The 22,137-nt window shown below is 33.6% G+C and overlaps 1 protein-coding gene across 1 annotated transcript; it reads right to left on the bottom strand.

Annotated features, from left to right (window-relative positions):
* Window positions 1-38: 38 nt before the first annotated feature.
* LOC113178248 (UDP-glucuronosyltransferase 2B31-like) lies at window positions 39-17,576 on the bottom strand. Its single transcript, XM_077803355.1, has 5 exons — window positions 16,853-17,576; window positions 16,004-16,152; window positions 9,404-9,535; window positions 8,138-8,225; window positions 39-58 (listed from the first exon to the last, which is right to left on the bottom strand). The coding sequence occupies exons 1-5, from the start codon at window positions 17,574-17,576 to the stop codon at window positions 39-41; spliced, it is 1,113 nt and encodes a 370-aa protein (XP_077659481.1).
* Between the last annotated feature and the right edge of the window lie 4,561 nt (window positions 17,577-22,137).

The following is a 22,137-nucleotide window of genomic DNA, read 5'->3' as shown; positions in this document are numbered from 1 at the left end:
AGGCTTCACTGGCTGTTCATGGTGAATTCTTGATAGCCTCATAGCATTCTCTTTATATCTAAAGGACAAACCATAAGACACCAACACTTAAAACAACTTAATTTGCCTAAGTATATTAAGTCTATATAAGGTTTTTAGAAATGTTCATAAAACTGAATCTAACAAGTACCTTAGGTATCCACAGAAGAGCCAGGTTGGTGACATAAGCCTGTATTCCTGCTATTTGGGAGGCTGAAGCAGAATAATAAGTTCAAGGCTAAGTCTGGACAACTAAGAAAGACATTGCCTCAAAATTCAACAAAGTGGGCTGAGGATGTAGCTCAGTGGGTTAGAACATTTGCCTATCATGAACAATGCACCTGAGTTCAATTCTCAGTACTACACACAAATGCAAAGAATATCCATAGACTATTGTTGTTGTTGTTGTTGTTAAAGATGTTAGATCATCATAGAAAGTTGAACTTTTAATTTGGGATTTTCTTATGGGCAAATATTTTCCAAAGAGTAAATGAAGGTTGATTGAATCAGATAAAATGATAATACGCACTAATGATAATAAGTACTATAAATAAGATAGTTAATTGTAATTGAAATGATCATCTTGAAGTCTTTGAAGAGAAATTGCCATAGTGGGTGAAATGACTTTTAATCAGTCTCTCTGTTTTTAATCTTCTTTATTTCTCTCTACTGTCTGATTTCTACCTAGTATCCATGTCAGATTATAACACTAGCTCAAAGATTTTCACTCATAATCATATTTAGAATAAAATCCAGATATACTCCTTTGACTACTGTTAGACCAGGACACAAGAAAAGACCACTGACTCCAATTAAAATCAAATTAAAGCAAGCTTATTATTTCAACCAGCCAGGCTGCCTCTCCCACCAAAAACCATGGGAACAAGACAGCCCCACAGCTTTCTTGCAGCCCAGCTTTATAGCCCAGAAAGTTACACAAAGGGAGGTTAAGATAACAAAACTCTGAGGAACATAACACAAAGGCTAGTTTACATTTTTCCTGGCCCTGACTGCATAATTTATGAAGGTTATTAGAGCCTCAGAGAGGGTCCTTATCTGTCCAGGGAAGGCCAAGATGTATGAAGCGTCACTGAAGTTTCAGAGAGGGCTGCTATCTGGTCAGAAAGAGCCAGGAATGGGTGAGTTCAAGGCAGGCATTCCAAGCTAGTTCAGAATTTGCAGTAATTTATAGTAAAGCCAAAATTATCTTTTCATGGCTTTGTGGTGAGATGGATCCCAATTTTAAGAGAAAACCAGGCTGGGTCTATCACTACTGGACCACAGAAGGTCATATACTGGAAATGTTCTCTCCTATAATTCTTCCTGTGCATATTATGTTACAGATACTATTTTTTTCTTTTCAGTTTTCTCCTGAAGCCCCCAATATCTATCTCAGTCCACCAACTTTTCTGCACCCATTCTTTCTGTCCCCTCTCGTTTGCCCCCTCTCAAATTCTTGCACTCATCCAATGCCCCATCCATTTTGCATTAGCAATCATTATCAGAGAAAACATTCAGCCCCTGTTTTTGGAATTTGTTTATTTTGCTTATCATGATTTCTCAAACTCCATCCATTTACCTGCAAATCCCAAAATTTCAATCTTTTTAATGCTAAGTAATATTCCTTTGTGTATAATATTCCAAAGTTTTGGTATCCATTCATCTATTGAAGGGCATCTATGTGTTCCAACAGTTTGGTTATTGTGAATTGTGCTGCTATAAACATTAAAGTGGCTTCATCACTGTAGTATGCTATTTTTAATTCCTTTGAGTATAGAACAAGGAGGGGGATAACTGAGTCAAATGGTGGTTCCACTTCAAGTTTTCCAAGGAATATCCATACTGCTTCCCAGATTGGTTGCACAAATTTGCAATCCCACCAGCAAAGTATGAGTGTGCCTTTTTGCTTACATCCTTGCCAATATTTACTGTTGCTTGTATTCTTGATAACTGCCATTCTGACTGGCATAAGATTAAGTCTTAGAATAGTTTTGATTTGCATTTTTCTAATTCCTAGATATGTTGAACATTTTTTATGTATTTGTTGATGGATTGTATATCTTGTTCTGAGAAGTGTCTGTTCAGTTTCCTATCCCATTTATTGATTGGGTTGTTTGTTTGTTGGTGTTAAGCTTTTGAGCTCTTTATATATCCTGGAGATTGGTGCTTTATCTGTCTTGAGTGTGGCAAAAATTTGCTCCCAAAATATAGGCTCTCTCTTCACTCATTAATTGTGTCTTTTCATGGAGAAGAAGATTTTCCATTTGAATCCATCCTATTTATTGGTTCCTGATTTTATTTCTTGCACTTTAGGAGATTTGTTAATGATGTCAGGGCCTAATCTGACATGATGATTTGGGCCTACATTTTCTTCTATTAGACATATGGTCTCTGGTCTAATTCTGAGGTACTTGATCCACTTTGAGTTGAGTTTTGTGCATGGTGAGAGGGGTTTAGTTTTAGTTTACTGCATATATATATATATATATATATATATATATATATATATCCAGTTTTCCTAGCACCATTTGTTGGAGAGGCTATCTATTTTCCTACGTTTTTGGCACCTTTATCTAGAGTGAGATAACTGTGTTTATGTGGGGTTCTCTCTGTGACTTCTATCTGTTCCTTTCGTCTACATGTCTTTTCTAGTTCCAATATCATGCCTTTTTGTTAGTATAGCTTTGTAGAATAGTTTAAGGTGTGGTATTGGGATTTCTCCTGCTTCACTCTTCTTGCTAAAGATTGCTTTGGCTATTCTGGATCTTTCATTTTTCCAAATAAATTTCATGATTGCTTTTTATATTTCTATGAAGAATGTCATTGGGATTTTAATAGGAATTGCATTAAATCTGTATAATGCATTCGGGTTATGGCCATTTTGACAATATTAATTAATATACATATTATTTGAAATATTCATATAGTTCTGTTGCTTATATGCCTGGGTGTGGTATTGGTGATATAAAAATGCAAGTATAATTGAGATTTATTTATGGGATCTAAATTACTTAGATGTATTTTACTTACTTTTAAAAATCTAGAGGGTTTTTAGTTAATTTTTTAAAATTTTTTTTAGTTAATTTTTTCTTTAATTTTTTTCTGATTTAATTCCAATATGACTGGAAAATATATTCTTTAGATTCAAATCATTTCTGGGCAGTCTCATGGCATACCCAAATATATCAGGTTCTTCAAATATGAATATTATATTCCATCATTGTCTGTTATCTATAAAAGTTTTTAAAAACTTTGCATTATGACTATAGACCTCTGCATTTACATTTTTTATATTTATGTAAAATTTTATTAATTGGTCTATTGTATATTGAATGACTTCTAAATGAAGAAATATTCTTTTCATTCATATATAGTTTTGTCTACTCTCTCTGACAATAATATATCTAAAACAGCTTATTTATTTATTTTGTGTTAGTGATGATTGAACTCAGGGGCCATCCACTACTCTAATCCATCTATATTTTACTTTAAGATAGGGTCTCTTTAAGTTGCTGAGGCTTGCCTTGAGCTCACAATCATGTCTCTGCTTCAGAAATTGCTGAGTTACAGGCTTGCACCACCATACCCAGCTGCAACACCTTGATTGACACTTAAAATCTTTTATCTCTTTACTCATAGAATTTCTATGTAATTAAGTTAAACATATCTCAGAAAAGAGTATATGATGGGTTTTTAAAATTCAATTTGATTATCTTTTAATGATATAGTTAATATTACAATAGATATTGATATATTACTATATAAATCTACCAACTTATTCCATATTTTCTTTACCATTTTTCCTACTTGCATTATGTTTTTATTATTCCTTCTCATCTAATTTTAAAGTATTTTAGCATTCAAAATTGTAACATTTTTTTTTTTTTGGTAACCCATTGTCAGTGTATTCTGATAGGTGATGACCTCTATAAATAATGAGTATTGGGAGTCATGATCAATGCTGACTTGATGGTAGAAATCTAAGCACTACACATTTTACAGAACAATTTTTGTTGTATCAAGAGAAAATTTGATTATAAAAGATATTTTATAAAATTTAAAATCATTTGCTTTCCAAAGTACACCATTATAAAAATGATGAACTCATCCATTCAGAATAGAAGAAAACACATACAAATCAAATATCTCAATATAAATGTGTCTCCATAATAAAAACTACTGAAAGTTCAATATTAAGACAAGTAACATAATTAACAAAGGATTTAAAGACTTGGGTAATTATTTGTAAGGAGAATCAACATGACTATCTAGTATGCATGTGAACAACAATTCATCATTTTAAACAACCTGTGGAGTGCAAATCAAGGTCACAATTGGTTGCCATTTCATAACCACTAGGATTAGCATTATAAAAAGAAGATAGACAATAGCAAATTTTAGCAGTGATGTGGAAAAGTTAGACCTCTCCTATACTAGGAATGTAAAATCTTGCCAATAATTTGGCAAACTGAATGAAATATAATTAATAACATGAAGTTCTCATGTCAGGGAGTGATTCCACTCTTGGGCATTACACAAAAGAAATGAAAAAAAAAAAAACCTTTTTCCACACAAAACAAGCCATGTTCAAATATTTCGAAATTAGAAAATAAGCCCAAATGTCCATAATGTTAGGGGTTAAATAATATGTGTTATATGCATCCACACCAAAGAATACTATTCAGCAATAAGTAGAAATCACATAGTGCTACTTGTTTAAACATGGACAAAACAACAACAGCAACAACAACAACAACAAAAAACCACTATAGTAAGTGAAACAACCCAGTTGGTGCTGACTACCATTGTATGTCTCTTTCTATTTGTATGAAATGTGCATCTAAGGCTAAATTTGGAGACTGAATATATAATTAGTTGTGGCAAAGAACTGGAGTTTAAGAGACATTTACCTGAAATATATATGAGATTTCTTTTTGGCACAACAGAAATGTTATAAAATTATTTCTTGAAGAAGAATTCTGAACTATGTGAACATAACCCAAATTATTTGACTTTTACAGCTCAAACAAGAAATTTATGGTACATAAATTATATATAATAGAATCTGTTAAAGTAAAAATCAATTTTGGAGAAATTTATATTTTCAGTAGAGGAGAAACACTTGAAGAAATCAGTATAGTCAATGACTTTTTTTTTTTTTAGATGAGATTCCAAAAGCACATGCAACAAAAGGAAAAATAGACAATTAGGATTATGTTAAATTGAGAAGTTTTGCACTGCAAAGTTAACACCAAGAGAGTAAACAGAAAACAAGCACGATTGGGAGGTAATACTTGTAAGAAAAATGAACATCTAGAATATGTGAGGAATTCTAAAAACTCAGCAGAAAAAATCCAAATTATCACTGTAATAAGCAGAAAATGATCAGAATAGACATTTTGATTTCAAAAGGAGATATTGTATATGACAAAGTGCTCAACTTTACTAATCATGGAGTGACATGTAAAACAAACAACAATCAACCCACAGGGTTGATTTCAGAACTCTTTTACAGTTTTTTTTTTCTCAAATTTTGAAAAACACCCATCTTCAGCATGCCAAAAAGAGCAGCAGCAGCAAAAAGAACAAAAACAAAAATGAGAGATAATCACATTGAATAGATTGGTCATAATCTAAAATCTAAAAAATAACAGATGCTGGTGAGGCAGAAGAGGACGGGGACATCTTATAGTCCACTGAGAGAAATGCAATGGCCTATATGGAAAAAAAGAACATGGAGTCTCCTCAAATAATGCAAATAGAAATACCATAGGATTCAGCTTTCACATTACTGTATACTAACACAATGAAAACGAAATCAGTTTATCAAAGAGGTCCCTGAACTTCCATGTTTACCTGCATCACTATTCACAATAGTCCAGGTATAAATCTACTGAGGTGTTCATTGTTGGATGATGGGTAAAGCAAACATGGTAATACACACACACACACACACACACACACAAACACACACACCCCACACACACACACACCTGGCTTTTATTCAGCCATGAAAAAGAATGAAATATTGTCATTTCTACTAACAAGGATGGAAGTGGAAGTAATTATGCTATGGTATGTAGCACAATAGGCTTACTATTGTTTATAATTTCTTATAAATATTATAAAGAATTAGAGGAGGCGAGTTTGACAGTTCCTAACAGAAAACATTATGAATATGTAAGAATATGCAAATAAAAATTTCCCTGATTAGGTCATTGCATTTTATATACATGTATCAAATTATTCTGCCATACCAAATAAGTATATATAATTTTTAAAAATGTTGGTAGTTTTGGAAATTTTAGGTATCAAATGGAAATATATTACTTCTTCAAACTGCATTGTCCTTCTGTTCTCGTGTCTTTTTAGTAAAAACTGTGTTCTTTATATTTAGCTTTATAGTAAAAAATTTTTAGTATCACATTATTTAACTAATAAATAGTACTGCTAATTAAGTAAATTTGTAAGGTTAATTTGCAATGTAAAAATGATCGGTTAAGAATAAAAGCACATTTCAAAGACTTCAATAATTTTAGTTATTAACATTAGACTCAAAGAGGAATAAATCTTTTCTCATTTTCAAGGGTACCTAAATATAAATATTACTTTACTGAAAAAATTATTATACTTACAAAGGTTCATTAATGACTGTATTCAATGCATTGAGTAAATCCATACTTGACATTGTAATAAAATTCAATCTAAGAGCTGCTCCTTTGGCCTTCATGTGCATGACATTATCAGGTTGATCTGCAAACAAGGGAATGCCCACCAGAGGGATCCCATGATAGATGGCCTCATAGATGCCATTGATTCCTCCATGAGTTATAAAAAGCTTTGGTTTTTGGATGACCTAGGATTGGAACAAATCAAGGGAAATTATCCATGTCAGAAATAAATTGTCAAATGTGTAATGTAAAGCAATGAAGATAAATTGTTTTCTAGGTAATAGATTCTTATAATGATGAATTCAAATGGAAATCACTTTCAATTCTTGGGGCAAGAGGCACCTGTGTCCAATGGCAAGGTAAGTGAAGATTACATGGAAGAGTTGGTATGTTACATGAGATCTGAAAAATGAAGACAAGGTTGCTACCTAGAAACACGGAAGGAGCACATGCTGGGTAGAACAACCAACCTGTGCAAACATAAGAGGGGACCTGGATTTATGTGTCCAATTAAAACAACAAAGATGTCCCTGAGCATGCTATGAAGGGTGTCCAATGCAGCAGGGAGTGGGTTGTTGGTGGTTATGAAATCAGAGGTAGGATTGGCTATACTTCATTAGGAAGTCCAACTTCAGGATTAAGATCTTAAACTTGATTGAGAAGTGTTTTTCAGTAGAGGAAGAGGATGATCAGAATGTTGTGCCAGAAACTACCTCTGAAGGCTGTACCTTCCAAGTTCAGGACAGCACTGCTGGGACTTTTAACTTATATGCTACATAGCTGAGGCATAAAGTTTATTGTGTAGTATGTTTGGAATAAATTTGTCTTACTGTTTTTCTGCTAAAACTCTTTGTAAGTGTGGTTTGTCATTATAGCACTTTTTGCAACAAAACTGTACTAGAACAGTTCCAAACTGTATATATGTATAAAAATTGTCTTCTAAATGGGTTTGCTATTACTAAGTGAAATTTCATATTTTACAGTGTCCTGTAAATAAGGATTAAAGTCTATGCTTTCCCTAAAAAAAGGTTTTTTAATGATTATGGATTTGTTTTTTTTTAATGATATGAACATGCAGAGTCGGTTGTAATAATAGAGACACGGCTGTTTTTTATCGGCATTTCAGATAGCACTATTGTATGTCAATGTGTAGTTGTAAAATTGTAGAAATAGGAGATAAGGGACAATCCAGGAAGTGACCACAAAATTCTTTGTGAGAGGCAATTACCACTAAAATAAGGATACTTGGACTATGAACACAAACAATACGACTTTGTATAATAAAATGCCCACAGTTGTTTTTTATTCACTGTCTCCCTAGGACTAAAAAGAGAACTTTAAAGTCAGAGTATTTTGAAATTTTCTTAATAAATTTTTGAAACAATTTTTAACCATTATTTTTCTAATTGGCTATTAATCATGATTTTGATATTTATTCTGAGTCTTACCAAGAAGGTCATTCTGAGGAATCCATTTGTAAATTCGAGTATTGGGTCCTAAGGTAGCTGGTCTCTTGCCATCATATCTCCATATGACCTGTTAGGGTAAAGCAAGCCTCTTATTATTGAGTTAAATTTCAAATGATAGGATATTAAAATTTGAAAGCAATTAAGAAAGAAATCAGATACTTAAATACCTATCCTATGCAAGATAAAGAAATGAGATTAAGAGACAATAAATAATAATAACTATTGAAATGGGTATATAAATACATAATTTTCCTGTATTCATTTTTATATTTAATCAAGGTCATTTAAATAGTAGCTTCATATAAGTAGTAGCTTAGACAAATGAGTTTATCAATATCAAATACAAATTATAATTGATAATTATAGATCTACAGCATAATGTGTAAAAAATTACTATTTACTTCCATTTTGTTTTAGAAATCTGTATTTTGTACTAGTTCTTATCTACTAAATTTAATATTAACCTTTGTCTTGATATGTGAAGATTACTATAACCACTTTCTCCATGTGTTACTAGTGTTTTGTCCTTGTAGGGTCACAGTTTCTAATTCACAGGATTCCATCTCCACGTTTTCTCTTATACCTTCCTTCTTGAGAAATCTATAATAGGGCCATGTCCACCATGACAAACTAAGTCTCCTTATTTTGATGGATACTTGGACTCAGGTTTGGTGAGCCTGGCCTTCCTTTCTCTAACTAGCAGCACAAAAAAATCATCATAACTAGGCCCCTTCCAACATTTAGGGGGAGTATCAAGGCCAGGATTATATAGGATGATGATGCTGTATGATGCTATTCGGACTTTTTATTGCCTGCTATTGCTATAGCACTGATGAAATCCCTGACTAATATTTAACTCCATGCTTCTGATGTCTGTAGTGTGCACAGTGTCCTCAGGAGTTCTGCAAGCAAACCATGGAAATGAAAGAGCAGAATTTGGAGATTACTGTGTATCTGCATATAATACTTTTTTTAATACCAAGTTCATACTGCACCTGAATAATGTATTTCATTCTGAGCACAATGTTAATGTCAAAGTATTATTAATCAAAAATATCATTTGTGCTATTTCAGAATTTGCTGTATATATTTTTGTTTTAAATGTATTTTTGAGATAAATTTGCACTATAATCACATTTAATCTTTCACAGAGAAAATATATGTAATTATATCCTTTCCAAGATTTAAGATAACTAAATAGGTACTTATTTAGTAGTTCTCCACCATTAGGGCACTTTGTCTAACCTTTTGTGGAATCTGGGCAAGGGCTGATGCAATCACATTGGCCCTTTCTTCGGTCATGTTATTGACCATTGACCCCAGAGAAAACACCACAACACCATTCTCTCCAGAGCTCTGGACAAAGTCTTCCATTTCCTGTAAAGGAAAGAATTTGTTCCATCACAAAAGAGAAAAGACAGAACACAGAGTATTGTAAGGTTTGGTACAACCATTTAAGGAAATAAATCAAGAATATAAGGAAATTATGTTGGGCTGTCTTAAAAATGAAGTTATAATATACACAATATAATATATAGTTATAGCCATTTCTAAAGGTATTAAATTCTGTATTACACATGCATATATTACACATTATTATGCAAACAACATCTAGAACTTTTTTATTTTTTACACAGGAAATCTGTATAAGTTAAGCAAGAACTCCTGGTTTCCTCCTCCCCTGGTCCATTGTCTGCTTTACTTCTGCTTTCTGCTTCTCTGAAATTGGCTAGTCAGGTATTCATGTAAGTGGATTCATAGTAATTTCTTTTTTTTTTTTTTGACAGACTCATATTACTTAGTGTAATGTTTTTTTAATATTGTAGCATGTATCTCAATTCCCTAATGTTTTTAAGGTTTAGTGATATTTATGTACATTTTATCAAAAAATTCATTAACATATACCTAGGTAATTTCCACCTCTTCATTTCCAGGAATATAGTTTTATGATTGACCTTGGGCCAAAACCTTATGAAGATCCTTCCAGCAATTCTTGTATAATCTGTCCAGAAGTGGAAATGGTAAACCATGAATTCCTTCATAATTCAGTATTGGCATGTGTGTGTTCGTGCAAGCGTGCACCTGTGTGTATGTTCCCTGAAGTTGAATCTAGGGCCTTATACATGCCAATCAAGTGCTTTAACATTGAGCTGCATCCCCAGCCCATGTTATCCTTCTTTTTAAAAACTTAATCACTTTGTTTTTTTGGAGATTTCTTATATGAAATACATTCCCTTTATTATGCATATATGCATGTGTATGCATCTCTGTGTGTGTCTGTGTACACGTGTGTGTATGTGTGTGTGTGTGTGTGTGTGTGTGTTTGTGTGTTCAAGCAAGAAATGAAATAGTCACTATAGACCAGTGAGAATTTTTTTTTTCTACTTGACCAAATGCTTATTGTCCTATCTAAAGTTACATCTCCTATAGGAGCTGGCTTTTGTGTTTCCTCTTTGCATTAGTATTTGGATATGCTTCTTTGTATTGTCAAGAATCCTCTAAATTCGAGTCTTGTTAAATTAGTTTAACTAGAATCTGCCAACACTGATATCTAATGTTCTTTATCTGATTTAAGATTTTCAGATCTTTCAAACTCCTCTTTCCCCAGATATCCCACTGACCTGCCTTCAGCGACTGTCTTGTTAGGTTAGTTTGGCCAGAATCCCTGCAGCCCCTTATGTTTTCTCTTAATAACTTTCTATCCACTGACCCTCACCTTACACCTTTTCTCTAAATCTATATTTTTCCTTGTGTTCATAACTGGACTTAATTTATCTCCCTTTTCTACAAAATTCAATTGTAGTGGTGTCTACACTTACTGTGTAGATGCAAAATTCAGTCCACCTTACTGTGTTTAATGTCTGTCACTAATTTTTTTTAACCCCCAGAGAAGGTCATATTCATTTCTAAACTGCTTAATCTTTCATTCAGGACTGTAAGTGTGCATCTTTAAAGCCTGTGCCTTCACTCCTCACTGGTTGATTGGCTACCTATTGGGGAATAAAACTCCTGAAACTTTGTCCTGAAGAAACATCTGCTGACATTGCTAAGGGCAGATCATGTTTTTCAAGAACCTCACTATTCTCTGTAAGCTGATCTAAACACCAAGAAATTGGAGGCTATGCTAGTCTCCTAGGAGTCTCAGTTTTAAGGGGCAAGATTAGAGTTCTAGGCAAGCAAATGCTGCTTACTGTGACAGGCATCTTTGATGGAAAGCTAGCTGGGTACCTTACTGGCTGTCTCTCTGGAGTGGAGATAATTCTCTGACATCTGGGCTCTAAAATTCCTTTTTGCTTGGCTAGGCCTGAGACCCATTTACTAATTTTCCCATGGGAACACATCAGTCAGATGAAAGCTCTTTTCAAGCCCCTGCCAACGTTGTGTTCTGACAACTCTCTCTGCTTTCTTGTTGGTATAATTTCAGTACAGATAGTTTGGATCTTTAAGTTACTTAGGGAAACTTTAAATATCCCCAAACATGCTCCTTGGTGGACTCTTCCTTTCCATCTTCTGTTTCTTCTTCCTTTAACATGTCATTGTTCCCCTCAGGTCCCTTGCACCCTTTGCTATGTCTCCTTCTAGGCCCTACCTCCTCCCTCTGCCTGTGCCCAGAGCTGAACTTTTCACTTCCCTCTTTAGGGCCTCTGTTCCTGCATTGACAGTCACTTGTTCCTCTGTCTCAAGCAAGGGCTCTCAAAAAACTCAGGATCCTCCAAAAGCAACTACTTGAGGTTGAAAGGGAAAAGGCTAATTAGACATAAACTGAATATGTTGTCCAAGTGATGGGCTTCAAGGACATTTAGAGGGCCACAAGATGTCTTGTCTCTCTCACCTAAAATGAAGACTCCTTTAAAAGCCTTCTTCACACATATTTTAATTCCAAGAATCTTTACCCCATATTGAATATATAGTCTCACCTTGTTGCATTTTATCAGAAACACAATTTAGATGAAATATTATATGGAGATAATAGCAGTAAGTTTTGTGTTACAGTGTTGCCTGATTCATGCCTAAAATTTTAGAATGGAAGCTTGAGATCTGTGTGTCTGCATGTTTATGCCTGTATGTGTGTATGTATGTGTGTATGTGTTACATATATATGATATTTTCTCAGCTCTAGATGATATGCCTAATGAAAAATATAAAATCTCTGAATGACTTTCTATTCCAACTCACTGTGAGATAAATGAGCACTTACATAAATTAAACATACCTAAAATTACCAGAAATGTAGAAAAATCAAATGCTTTCAATATTCACATGGCTTAGTTAATCTTTGGAAAATATGACTAGTTTGATGTTATTGGTTTACTAAAAACAGATGTGTTACTCAGTTATCATCATAAGTATAATATGAGTTTATATTTTTATTCCACCTGGGTTTACCAGGCACCTATGGTTGCAATTAGTTAACAAGGAAATCATTTGAGATGAGGTCTAGTATTTTTGCTGTTAAGTGTGAAAATATGCCTTCCTTCCTAAAACCAGTTTCCAAAATCTTTTTTGTTAATTTGATAGCTTAGTTTTATACTCAGTTAAATTAAGGAATATTTGTTTATTAGATGTGTAGCCCATTTCTACATAAGACTGAAACACTAATTTTTACATGTGGCTTTTAAGCATAATTGTATTTGTGTCTGTTAAGAAAATTAAGAATTATTGAATGATATAACAGTCTTATAAGAAAACGTGTCACTAAAACATTTGCTTGTCAAATGGACTTACATCACATCTTTAACTACTGCAGTTTGATGAACCTGCCTAATGTAGACATGGAAATGAATGATCTGATAAAGAAGGATTATAATATTTTTGATATTAAGTTTGAGATTTTGCTTGAATTTGATGTTTTGTTTTCATGATTCAAGGCACCGCTTTTTCTTTTCCTGTACAGTATTTTTTCACTTAACAAATATGTAGTTTACACTTTTTTATAGAAATTAATCATTTATTGGCTTCTCTTTTTCTAATCTCTACAGAATTTGGAAACAACATACTGGATGCTCTTGCTGTTAGAAGTTTAACTCTGTTTCCAAACTTGGCTTCCCAGGTTTCCCAGCCTCAGGAGGCTTTTAGAAGTCTATCTGAGATTTCTTTTGGAAAGATCTGGCAAAGCAAACCCCAAATACCTTATGATAAATTTTCATTCTTGCTTCATTGGTGAAAATAATCCACCTAATACAATGAAATTAAACATATTTAGTCAGGAAGAATTACCTTACTTTACTTATCATTTTGCAGATATGGAGTTGAGTGGTTGTAGGTAAATTTCATGTCACAGAGGACAATATTTTGTGTTATTTTAACCTGTAAATTGGACAGTGTCATGTTGTGTCCATCCTCACTAAATTTTCAATTCTAGGTTCCTCATCAAACAAAAGTATTCATTGTTTCTGCTGTCTTCCTTGTGTAAACTACCAGGAACAACATTCTTACTTTTTTTGTGTGACTCTCTAAAGATTTCCCACAAGTTGAAGCTGGGAGGTTTCATGCTTTGCTCTAAGAAATCATCACAACTGTGACCTTGATATCTGTGCCATCACTAAAAGCACTTAAACTGCACATCAGGAAATTTTTCAGTTGTGATGTCTGACTACTATGTTCTGTCTTCAGAAAGAATTGTTGTTTTGGCCAAAATTTCCTTGACTTCTGATGTTTGTTCCTAGTAATCTTTCATCCACTGACTTTCACCATGCACTTAGGTTGAATTTCATCTATCTCATTCTTTTTCTGGACATCCTCTCTTCCCTCCTGTATCGTCACTGTCATTCCATTGAACACAAATGGAGAAATCTTTTAAAAATTGGGTTGAACTACCCAGAACTTGCATTACTCTCAGATGTGCTTTTGGAATTGAATTGCAACATGTAGCTTCAAAGTTTGGTTTTAAGTACCTATGTTTGGATTTTAAATGTTCAATGAGATCAGATACAATGGTACTGCTAATTAAAGAGTAGACAAAAAGAATTTCTTAAGTGATTACTTAATAGTGAATTAAAAAAATGATTGCTGTTTAATGTAACAGCTCTGTGTTTGGGATTGTATAAGGATTCTGGCCCTGAAAATGTAAAGGAAAGCATCCCCATGGTGAGAAAACACAAGGGGGAAAAGGGGTAACAGGCACTCTGTTTCCCACCCTTAGAATGCCCTATAATTTTTCTAAGGATCTAATAATATAGCTAATATATGTGCTATGTCTAGCTGGTATGGCAATGCCCTGAGACCTCTGAGTTAGAGCCTCATCAAGCCTCAACCTTGATTGCAGGCACATACTCCTGGGAATAGAAAAACTTGTTTGCTAGATAACTACAAGGTTTCATCAAGCTTCTGTGCTCCTGGAGCTGCCCGCCTAACATTCAGACAGTAGCTTTTCTTGGGAACTGCACAAAGCTCCTGACACTGCATATTGAAATTGTGAAATGTAACTGCAGAATAACCAACTTTACTGATACTCTAAACAATAATGCGGTTATGGTACTAATGACCTGATGTAACCTATTGGTATAAATAAATGTGGCCACTTGGACAAAGAGCCACTCTGCCACCTTCCCTGCTTCTGCACTTTGACTCTGTCTCCTCTTTATTATTATGCCTTACAGGATTGGGTCTCTGATGGCTTCATGACTTTGGCATGCTTGATGGCTAGGAATCTTCAATGCAAAGACACAGAATGCCTAGCTGCTGTAGCAATGACCTTCATGAGGAGGCTCTGTGGTAGAGTCTTATTATCCTCAACTTTCATCTCAGGCACATAGCTCATGGGAATAAAGAAATTCTCTTGTTAAACAACCACAATGTTTCACCAAGCTCTGCTGCCTGAACCTGCCCACATAATAGTTACTTTAAACAATGGACTTTCTTTAGAGCTATACAAAGCTACTAACATTGTACAATGCAACTATAGTGTATAACTGAGAAAAAAGCTGCATAATGTTGCTAACTCTTTATCCTGCCTAATGACACAATGAACAATAATGTATTACTGATGCCAGTGACCTAATGTAACCTGTTGATATAAATAAAGCTGGCAACTTGGCCATTCTGTCATTTTGCCTCTGCATCTTGTCTCTGTGTCTCTTTTTATCATCCTTACAGATTATTGGAATGATAAAAGTGCAATATTGTTAAAAAATACATAAGATTCTTATGTTTTTTCATAAGTAGTATTAATCTGAATACTTATAGAATTATTTCATAATTAAAAGCTAAGAGCATCCTACAGATACAAATAGTCAAGTTAATATATATTCTTCAAATATGCAAAATTTATGGTCATTGATAACTCTGCAGTATATCTCTTTTTTTCTGTAAGACAATTAAAGTGTGGTGACCCACTTTCCCACAGGGAGTTTTCCTGAAGTTCCCCGATAGCCTTGGGTAGACAGGAAATGCCTGTGGTCCTTCCCTATTATATTATTTCTTACAAAACTTCTCTTTCATGTTCACAGTCTGTCTTTCAATGTAGAATGAAGGTATTTGGGAGAAGAGACTGTGTTAGTTTGTTTCTATGCATATAAAGAACTTTCCTATGGTACATGCTAGTCATTTCTTTGAATTAATGACTGATATTGTCTTGTATGTTGAGAAATAAAGACCTTAATTTAACTGGAGCTTTGTGTAACTCTCAAAAGTCCCCAGGTTTTACTTTTCTACTATTAAAAAATAAAATTCACATGGTTATGTGAATATGCATAGACATGTAAGAATTTCTATCTACAGATCTCTTTGTCCCATTTCCTATACCTTTTTTTTTTCACAGTGAATGAGACATTCTGAATGAGAACAGAGAATCATTCTTAGTGAAAATGCAAGGTCAACAGAACCAACTAAATAGGAATAGTTTACCTTAGGCAGAGGTTTGGCAGGTCTGCAGTGGAGTCCTGCAACGAAATCAACATTTGGTAGGGTTGGGCGAGGAAATTCCAAATCCCAATAGGTTCTAATGAGCCAGATATCTGCTTTTGACATTGTATCTAATAATGTACTGGGTCGTCCTGAACAGGAGAAGGAATGTAAAAGCTATAGGACATTAGAAAGTTATTATTTGGAAATGAATATGTCTGGTAAGTATCTGAAAAATCTTTTAATAATGAAGCCAAAAATGTTTAAGAGTGTCTGTGATTTAATAAAGCTAATGTGTGTGTATGTATATGTGCATATATAAAAAAACATATATGTTGCTCATTTTTATGTGGACATATGAGAAAGGCACAATGTGAGAGATGAATTAAGTGACAAAATATTTTAATTTATAAATGTGGAAACTAATCTACAGATACAGAGATGATTCTCTCAAAGCTACATAGATAATTGTTCTGGAAATATTTGTAGGGGTCATCAAACTACATTCTAGACTCATGAAGACATTGACTAACATTAAAAATTATTGCTTTTGAAGATGAAATAAAATGGATACTAAAAGGGTAATATAGGTGTGTGACTCCCAAGGTAAGTCCTCAGTGGCTTATTTTGTGTGTGTGACTTCCTGCTATATCCAAATATTTCAAACGAACTTTATAACTTAAGCTTTTCCATAGAGTTTTGAGTTTGATGTATTAATTTGACAAAATATTTTTTTATTTTATCACCATACTTTTAAAAGTTTAACTTCTCTGACTTCATACTCCCTCAGGCTCACCCTCAGAGACATGACTAATTTTGGAATTTTCATTGCCATTAGAAAATAGGACTTACCTAAAATTTCACTGTAAAACTGATTCCACTTCTTTTCATCAAATGTTTGAAACCAAAAGTCAAAATACAGCACATACAGCATATTTTTTATCCGCTCCATGAATGTCATTTGATCACTTAATTCTGACATAATAATAGGCACATAGGAAGGAGGGAATGAAAGTCCTGCACTATATTTTTCATACGTGTAGCCAAACAAAAAGCGAAGAGTATGCACACTTGGTATTTCAAATAGCTCAGCTAGCAGCTCACCACAGGGACAAAATGCATCTGCAAGAATGACATCAAACTTGGAATCACGTAGTTTTGTCATAAGATTCTTGTTAAAAACTACCTCTTTACAGATTGTCAAAAAGTTTTCAGAATTTTCCCACACCCGTTCTTGCAACAGTGAAAAATATGTCCAAATTGATTGTTTCAGCAGCTCATAAATCAACTTCCTGATTGCTTCAATGTAAAAATCTTCCATGTCAGTTTTAGACACTGCTGAAGGGTAAGTCTCAAATTTAATAGCAGATCCTTCTTCAACATAAAAAGAAACAGAAGCTGAGGATATCAGAACAGTCACTTCGTGACCTTTCTGAACTAGTTCATCCAATATTGTCTTTATATTTATCCAATGGCTGTATTCCAATGGCCACACAAGCACTTTCCCACAACTTCCAGAACCAAAGTGACTACTCAGCTGTAACAGGAGTAGAACTGCAGTCATTTTTGCAGACATCCTGGTGAGATGCAAGGCTTCCTTTCACACTGGATTCCCTCTGCTCTTGCTGATATCCAAGCAGAAATCATTAGTTAAAATATAACTTGTACACACCTAAGTAAATACATACACTAATAGACAGAGTGTCTGACTGCAAAGTGGGAAAAGCAAATGGTAGATGACCTCATGTTTATAAGAAAATGTGCCATAATTCCTTTCTGTGTTCTTCCCTGTAGTTAAGAATTGATTACCTTACATGTATATGTCTCTTATGTTATGCTTGATGTTTTTGAATAATGTCAAGAACAGTGACATGTGACATATTACTTTTGTTTACAGCTTCGTTGTACAGAAGCAGAAATTTAGTCATAATCCTAGTGAATCAGCATTTAAGGATAACTTCCTTCAATGAATTTTTTTGGGGGGAAGTGTCAATTTTTTTCATGTAAATCACATATCATACAATGCAGCAATAAACATGAAGCTCAGTAGTACATAGTACAATCTCAGAATTGTAAAACCATCACTGCAATCAATTTTACGGCATTTTCGCAACCTGAAAATAAGCCCTATACCTCTACTTATTCTCTTTGCTACACTCCTAAGAACATCTAACATACTTTGTCTCTTTATATCACTTTGTAGGGACTAGTATAAAATCTACCAGGTACAGAATATGAACCATTTGCCTCTATGTTATACTGACTCCATTTGCTGTGTAATATTTACTTTCAAAGTGTTACATTTTTCGTCTCTCCTTTATATACCTCCGTATTAACTGAAAGAATATAACATTAATAAAATTAAAAATATGTCAATTTAATGTTCCAGTTATCTATCACTGATTAACAAATTGCTCTCAAATGTAGAGGACTAGAACAGCAACATTTGTTTTGGTATCTTCTTTCATAATTTGGTGTGTTGAGTGCACTCAGCAAGGTGGTTTTTAACAGGGGCTTTCTAAGGTGGATATGGTCCTGTGGTGGCCGGGATATAATCATGGAAGATCATTCACTTCTCTAGTCAATGTCAAGAAAAATCAAACTGACTTTTTGGGTTGGAACAAGTGGGACAATTCTCTCCACTAAAAGTTTATCTTGGAGGCTTCTGTACTAATTCAGATTCTATAGAGTGTGGAGAATTGAATAAGAGAGAAAGGAAGAGACAGAAAAGGAGACAGGGACAGAAACAGAGAGGGAGAGAGAGGGAGAGAGAGAGAGAGAGAGAGAGAGAGAGAGAGAGAGAGAGAGAGAGAGAGAGAGAATGTGTTGCCTTTTCTAATAGTTTTTGAAAATAAACTATGTGATTTCTACTGTATTGATTTGTTGAGGGAGCTATAAGGCTTGCTGAAATTCATCTGGAAAGGTCACCCAGAGGGAATAGAGCTTGTTAAGATTGTCAGAATATTTGAATCATATGTCAATCACCACAAATTTTTGAAGTCATTAACAAAGGTCACTAATTTACTATAAAATGCATTAAATATTAATATTAAATGCTAAGTAATTTCACAAAAAATGTGTGACTTTAGTTTTTACTATATAGTAATTTAAAAATATATTTATTCATACATTTTTATTTGTTTTTTTATATATACATAATGATAGAATTATTTTGACATACATGGAGTATTACTTACTCTAATTAAGATCCCATTATTGTGGTTGCACATGATGTGGAGTTTCATTGGTCATGTATTCCTATATGAACATAGGAATGTTGTCTCTAATTCATTCTATTGTCTTTCCTATTCCCATCTCTCTTCCCTTCCCTTCATTCCAATGACCTTCTTTTGTTTCCTCTTCCAGCTTGTTTTGTGTTAGCATTGTGTATTATAACATTTGGCCTTTGGTGTGTGGGGATTGGTTTATTTCACTTAGGATGATATTCTGCAGTTCCATCCATTTAATGGTAAATGCCATAATTCCATTTTTCTTTATGGCTGAGTAATATTTCATTGTGTATGTATGCTACATTTTCTTTACCCACCCATCTGTTGAAGGGCACTTAGGTTGGTTCCCTAGATTTCTATTGTTGGTCGAGCTGCTAAAAACATGAATGTGGCTGAATCACTGCAGTATGCTAATTTTAAGTCCTTTGGGTTTATAATAAGGAGTGGTATAGCAGGTCAAATGTTGGTTTTATTCCAAGTTTTCTGAGTAATATCTATAGTGCTTTCTAGAATGGTTGCACCAATTTGCAGTCCCACCAGCAATGTATGAGTGAACCTTTTCTCCCACATCCTTGCCAACATTGTTACTTGTATTCTTGATAATTACTATTCTGACTGGAGTGAGATGGAATCTCAATATAGTTTTAATTTGCATGTCTTTAATTTCGAGAGATGTTCAACATTTTTCATGTGTTTGTTGACCAATTTTTTATTTCTGTGAAGTGTGTGTTCAGTTCCTTTGCCCATTTATTCATTGGTTTGTTTGTTTTTTTGTATGTCCTGGAGATTGATACTCTATCTGACACAGAGACAAACCCACATAAATACAGTTATCTCATATTAGACAAAGGCACCCTAAACATATGTTGCAGAAAAGATAGCCTCTTCTCAAATGGTACTGGGAAAACTGGAAATCCATATGCAGTAAAATGAAATTAAACCGTATCTCTCACATTATACAAAACTCAACTCCAAGTGAATCAAGAACATAGTCATTACACCAGAGACACTGTGCCTAGTAGAAGAGAATTTAGGTCCAACCCTCCATCATGTCAGCTTAGAACCTGAATTCTTCCACAAGACTCCTAAAACATAAGAAGAAAAATCCAGAATCAATAAATGGGTGGTATCAAAGTAAAAAGTGTCCTCATAGCAAAGAAAACAAAAATGTGAGTAGACAGACTACAGAATGGAAGAAAATCTTTACCACCTGCACCATAGATATTTTAAATATGAAACAAGTGTCATAAAAGCAGGATTAAGATGGAGAAATAGACAAGAAATTTGTCTCATGAAGTATTCTGAATGAGTCTAACAAACTGTTAATTCGATATCAAATCTTATAGCTAGCTATGTTGAATCAATATGTTTGTTTTACAAATTAGTTTTAAGCCACATGAATAATTGTAATTTATTATTGGGGAAAGTCAAATATCACAGAAGTACAGAGATTTAACATTAAAATTATTTACCTTGAGATTCTGTGTATTTTTGCAAATTATTTACATGGTGTTTGTACAAGTTCACATATATTTTACTTCATTCCAAAGTGCTTTTCAAATTTATGAATTTTAAGAAAATCAATTTGACAAGAACAGCATGGTTTTGTACCTTATAATGTTCATTGTAAGAGTGTTTTCACTATTAGCCATGGAGTTCCAAAGAAAATACCCCATAAACAAATATTATGTATGGGTTATTTTTGCTTGTGATTCCTAAATATAGAATTTCAATAGCAAGACACTTTTTCAATTTGAATTAAAAAACACATTGTGTTTTCTTAGAAATAGTTTACTTCTGGTATTATAGGTTATGAGTCTTTTCTGAGAAAAATGTCTTGATTTCATTTCTGTTTCCTACATATCATTAGTTTTTTTGAAGCATGTAAAGTTTAAAAAAATTTAATTGACACATAATCATTGTGCATATTTATGGGGTAAATTAGGATATTTCAATTTATATACAATGTTTAATTGTCAGATCAGACAACAGATTATCAAAAACAGATCCATCACCTGAAACATGAGTCATTTCTTGTTGGGAACATTCAAAATCTTCGCTACTAGCTATATAAAATATGCAATTAACTGTTGTCAATGTTACTTATTCTACTGTGTAAAAGAACATTAGAATTATGACTCAAGTATAGCCACACCTCTCTCTTTTTACCATTATTCTTTCCCCTTCTTCCTACCTTTTTCTACTTCTGTGAGATTAATCTTTTGTGCTTCTACAAATGAGAACATATGGTATTTGTTTTTTGGTGCTTGCCCTATTTCACTTAACATGATGTGCTCCAGTCTGTTTATGTTGGTGCAAAAGGCAGGACATCACCATTTCTTTTGGACAAGTAATATTTGATTGTGTTTACAAAACACATTTCCTATACTTATTTGTCCATTGATGGGAACATGGTTTTATTCCATATTTTGGCTATTGTGAATAGTGATGTGAGAAATATGGGAGTATAGATTTTTTTTAACATACCAATTCCCTTTTATTTGAATATATACCAGTAGTGAAATTGCTGGATCAAATGTTATTACTGTTTCTGGATTTTCCTTTTTTTTTCTGGAATTTCCATAATGTTTTCCATGACTATACCAATTTACATTCTTGATAATGGAGTATAAGCTTTCCTTTTCTCTGCATTCTTGCCAGCAATTTTTTTTTTTGTGGTCTTTTGATAAAGCACAGTCTTACTGAGGTGAGACAATTGATATCTAATTTTGGTAGAATTTGCAGTTTCCTGATAATTATCAATGTTGAGTGTGACTTCTTGGACATTTTTATATATTCTTTTCAGAAATATCTAATCAGGACTTTCCCCCATTTGTAATTGTGGTTGAGATTTATCTATCTATTATCTATCTATCTATCTATCTATCATCTATCTATCTATCTATT

Source organism: Urocitellus parryii, chromosome 10 (assembly GCF_045843805.1).
Source record: "Urocitellus parryii isolate mUroPar1 chromosome 10, mUroPar1.hap1, whole genome shotgun sequence".
Lineage (NCBI taxonomy): Eukaryota > Metazoa > Chordata > Mammalia > Rodentia > Sciuridae > Urocitellus > Urocitellus parryii.
Note: the sequence above shows the minus strand (reverse complement) of the source record. Positions and strands in the feature narration are given on the sequence as shown.

Coding starts and splice junctions, on each gene's coding strand:
- LOC113178248 (XM_077803355.1), bottom strand. CDS start 17,576: ATGTCTGCAAAAATGACTGCAGTTCTACTCCTGTTACAGCTGAGTAGT. Junction 16,153..16,852: donor GTTTTACAGTGAAATTTTAG/GTAAGTCCTATT, acceptor TCTCCTGTTCAG/GACGACCCAGTACATTATTA. Junction 8,226..9,403: donor TTGCCCAGATTCCACAAAAG/GTTAGACAAAGT, acceptor TTACCCTAACAG/GTCATATGGAGATATGATGG.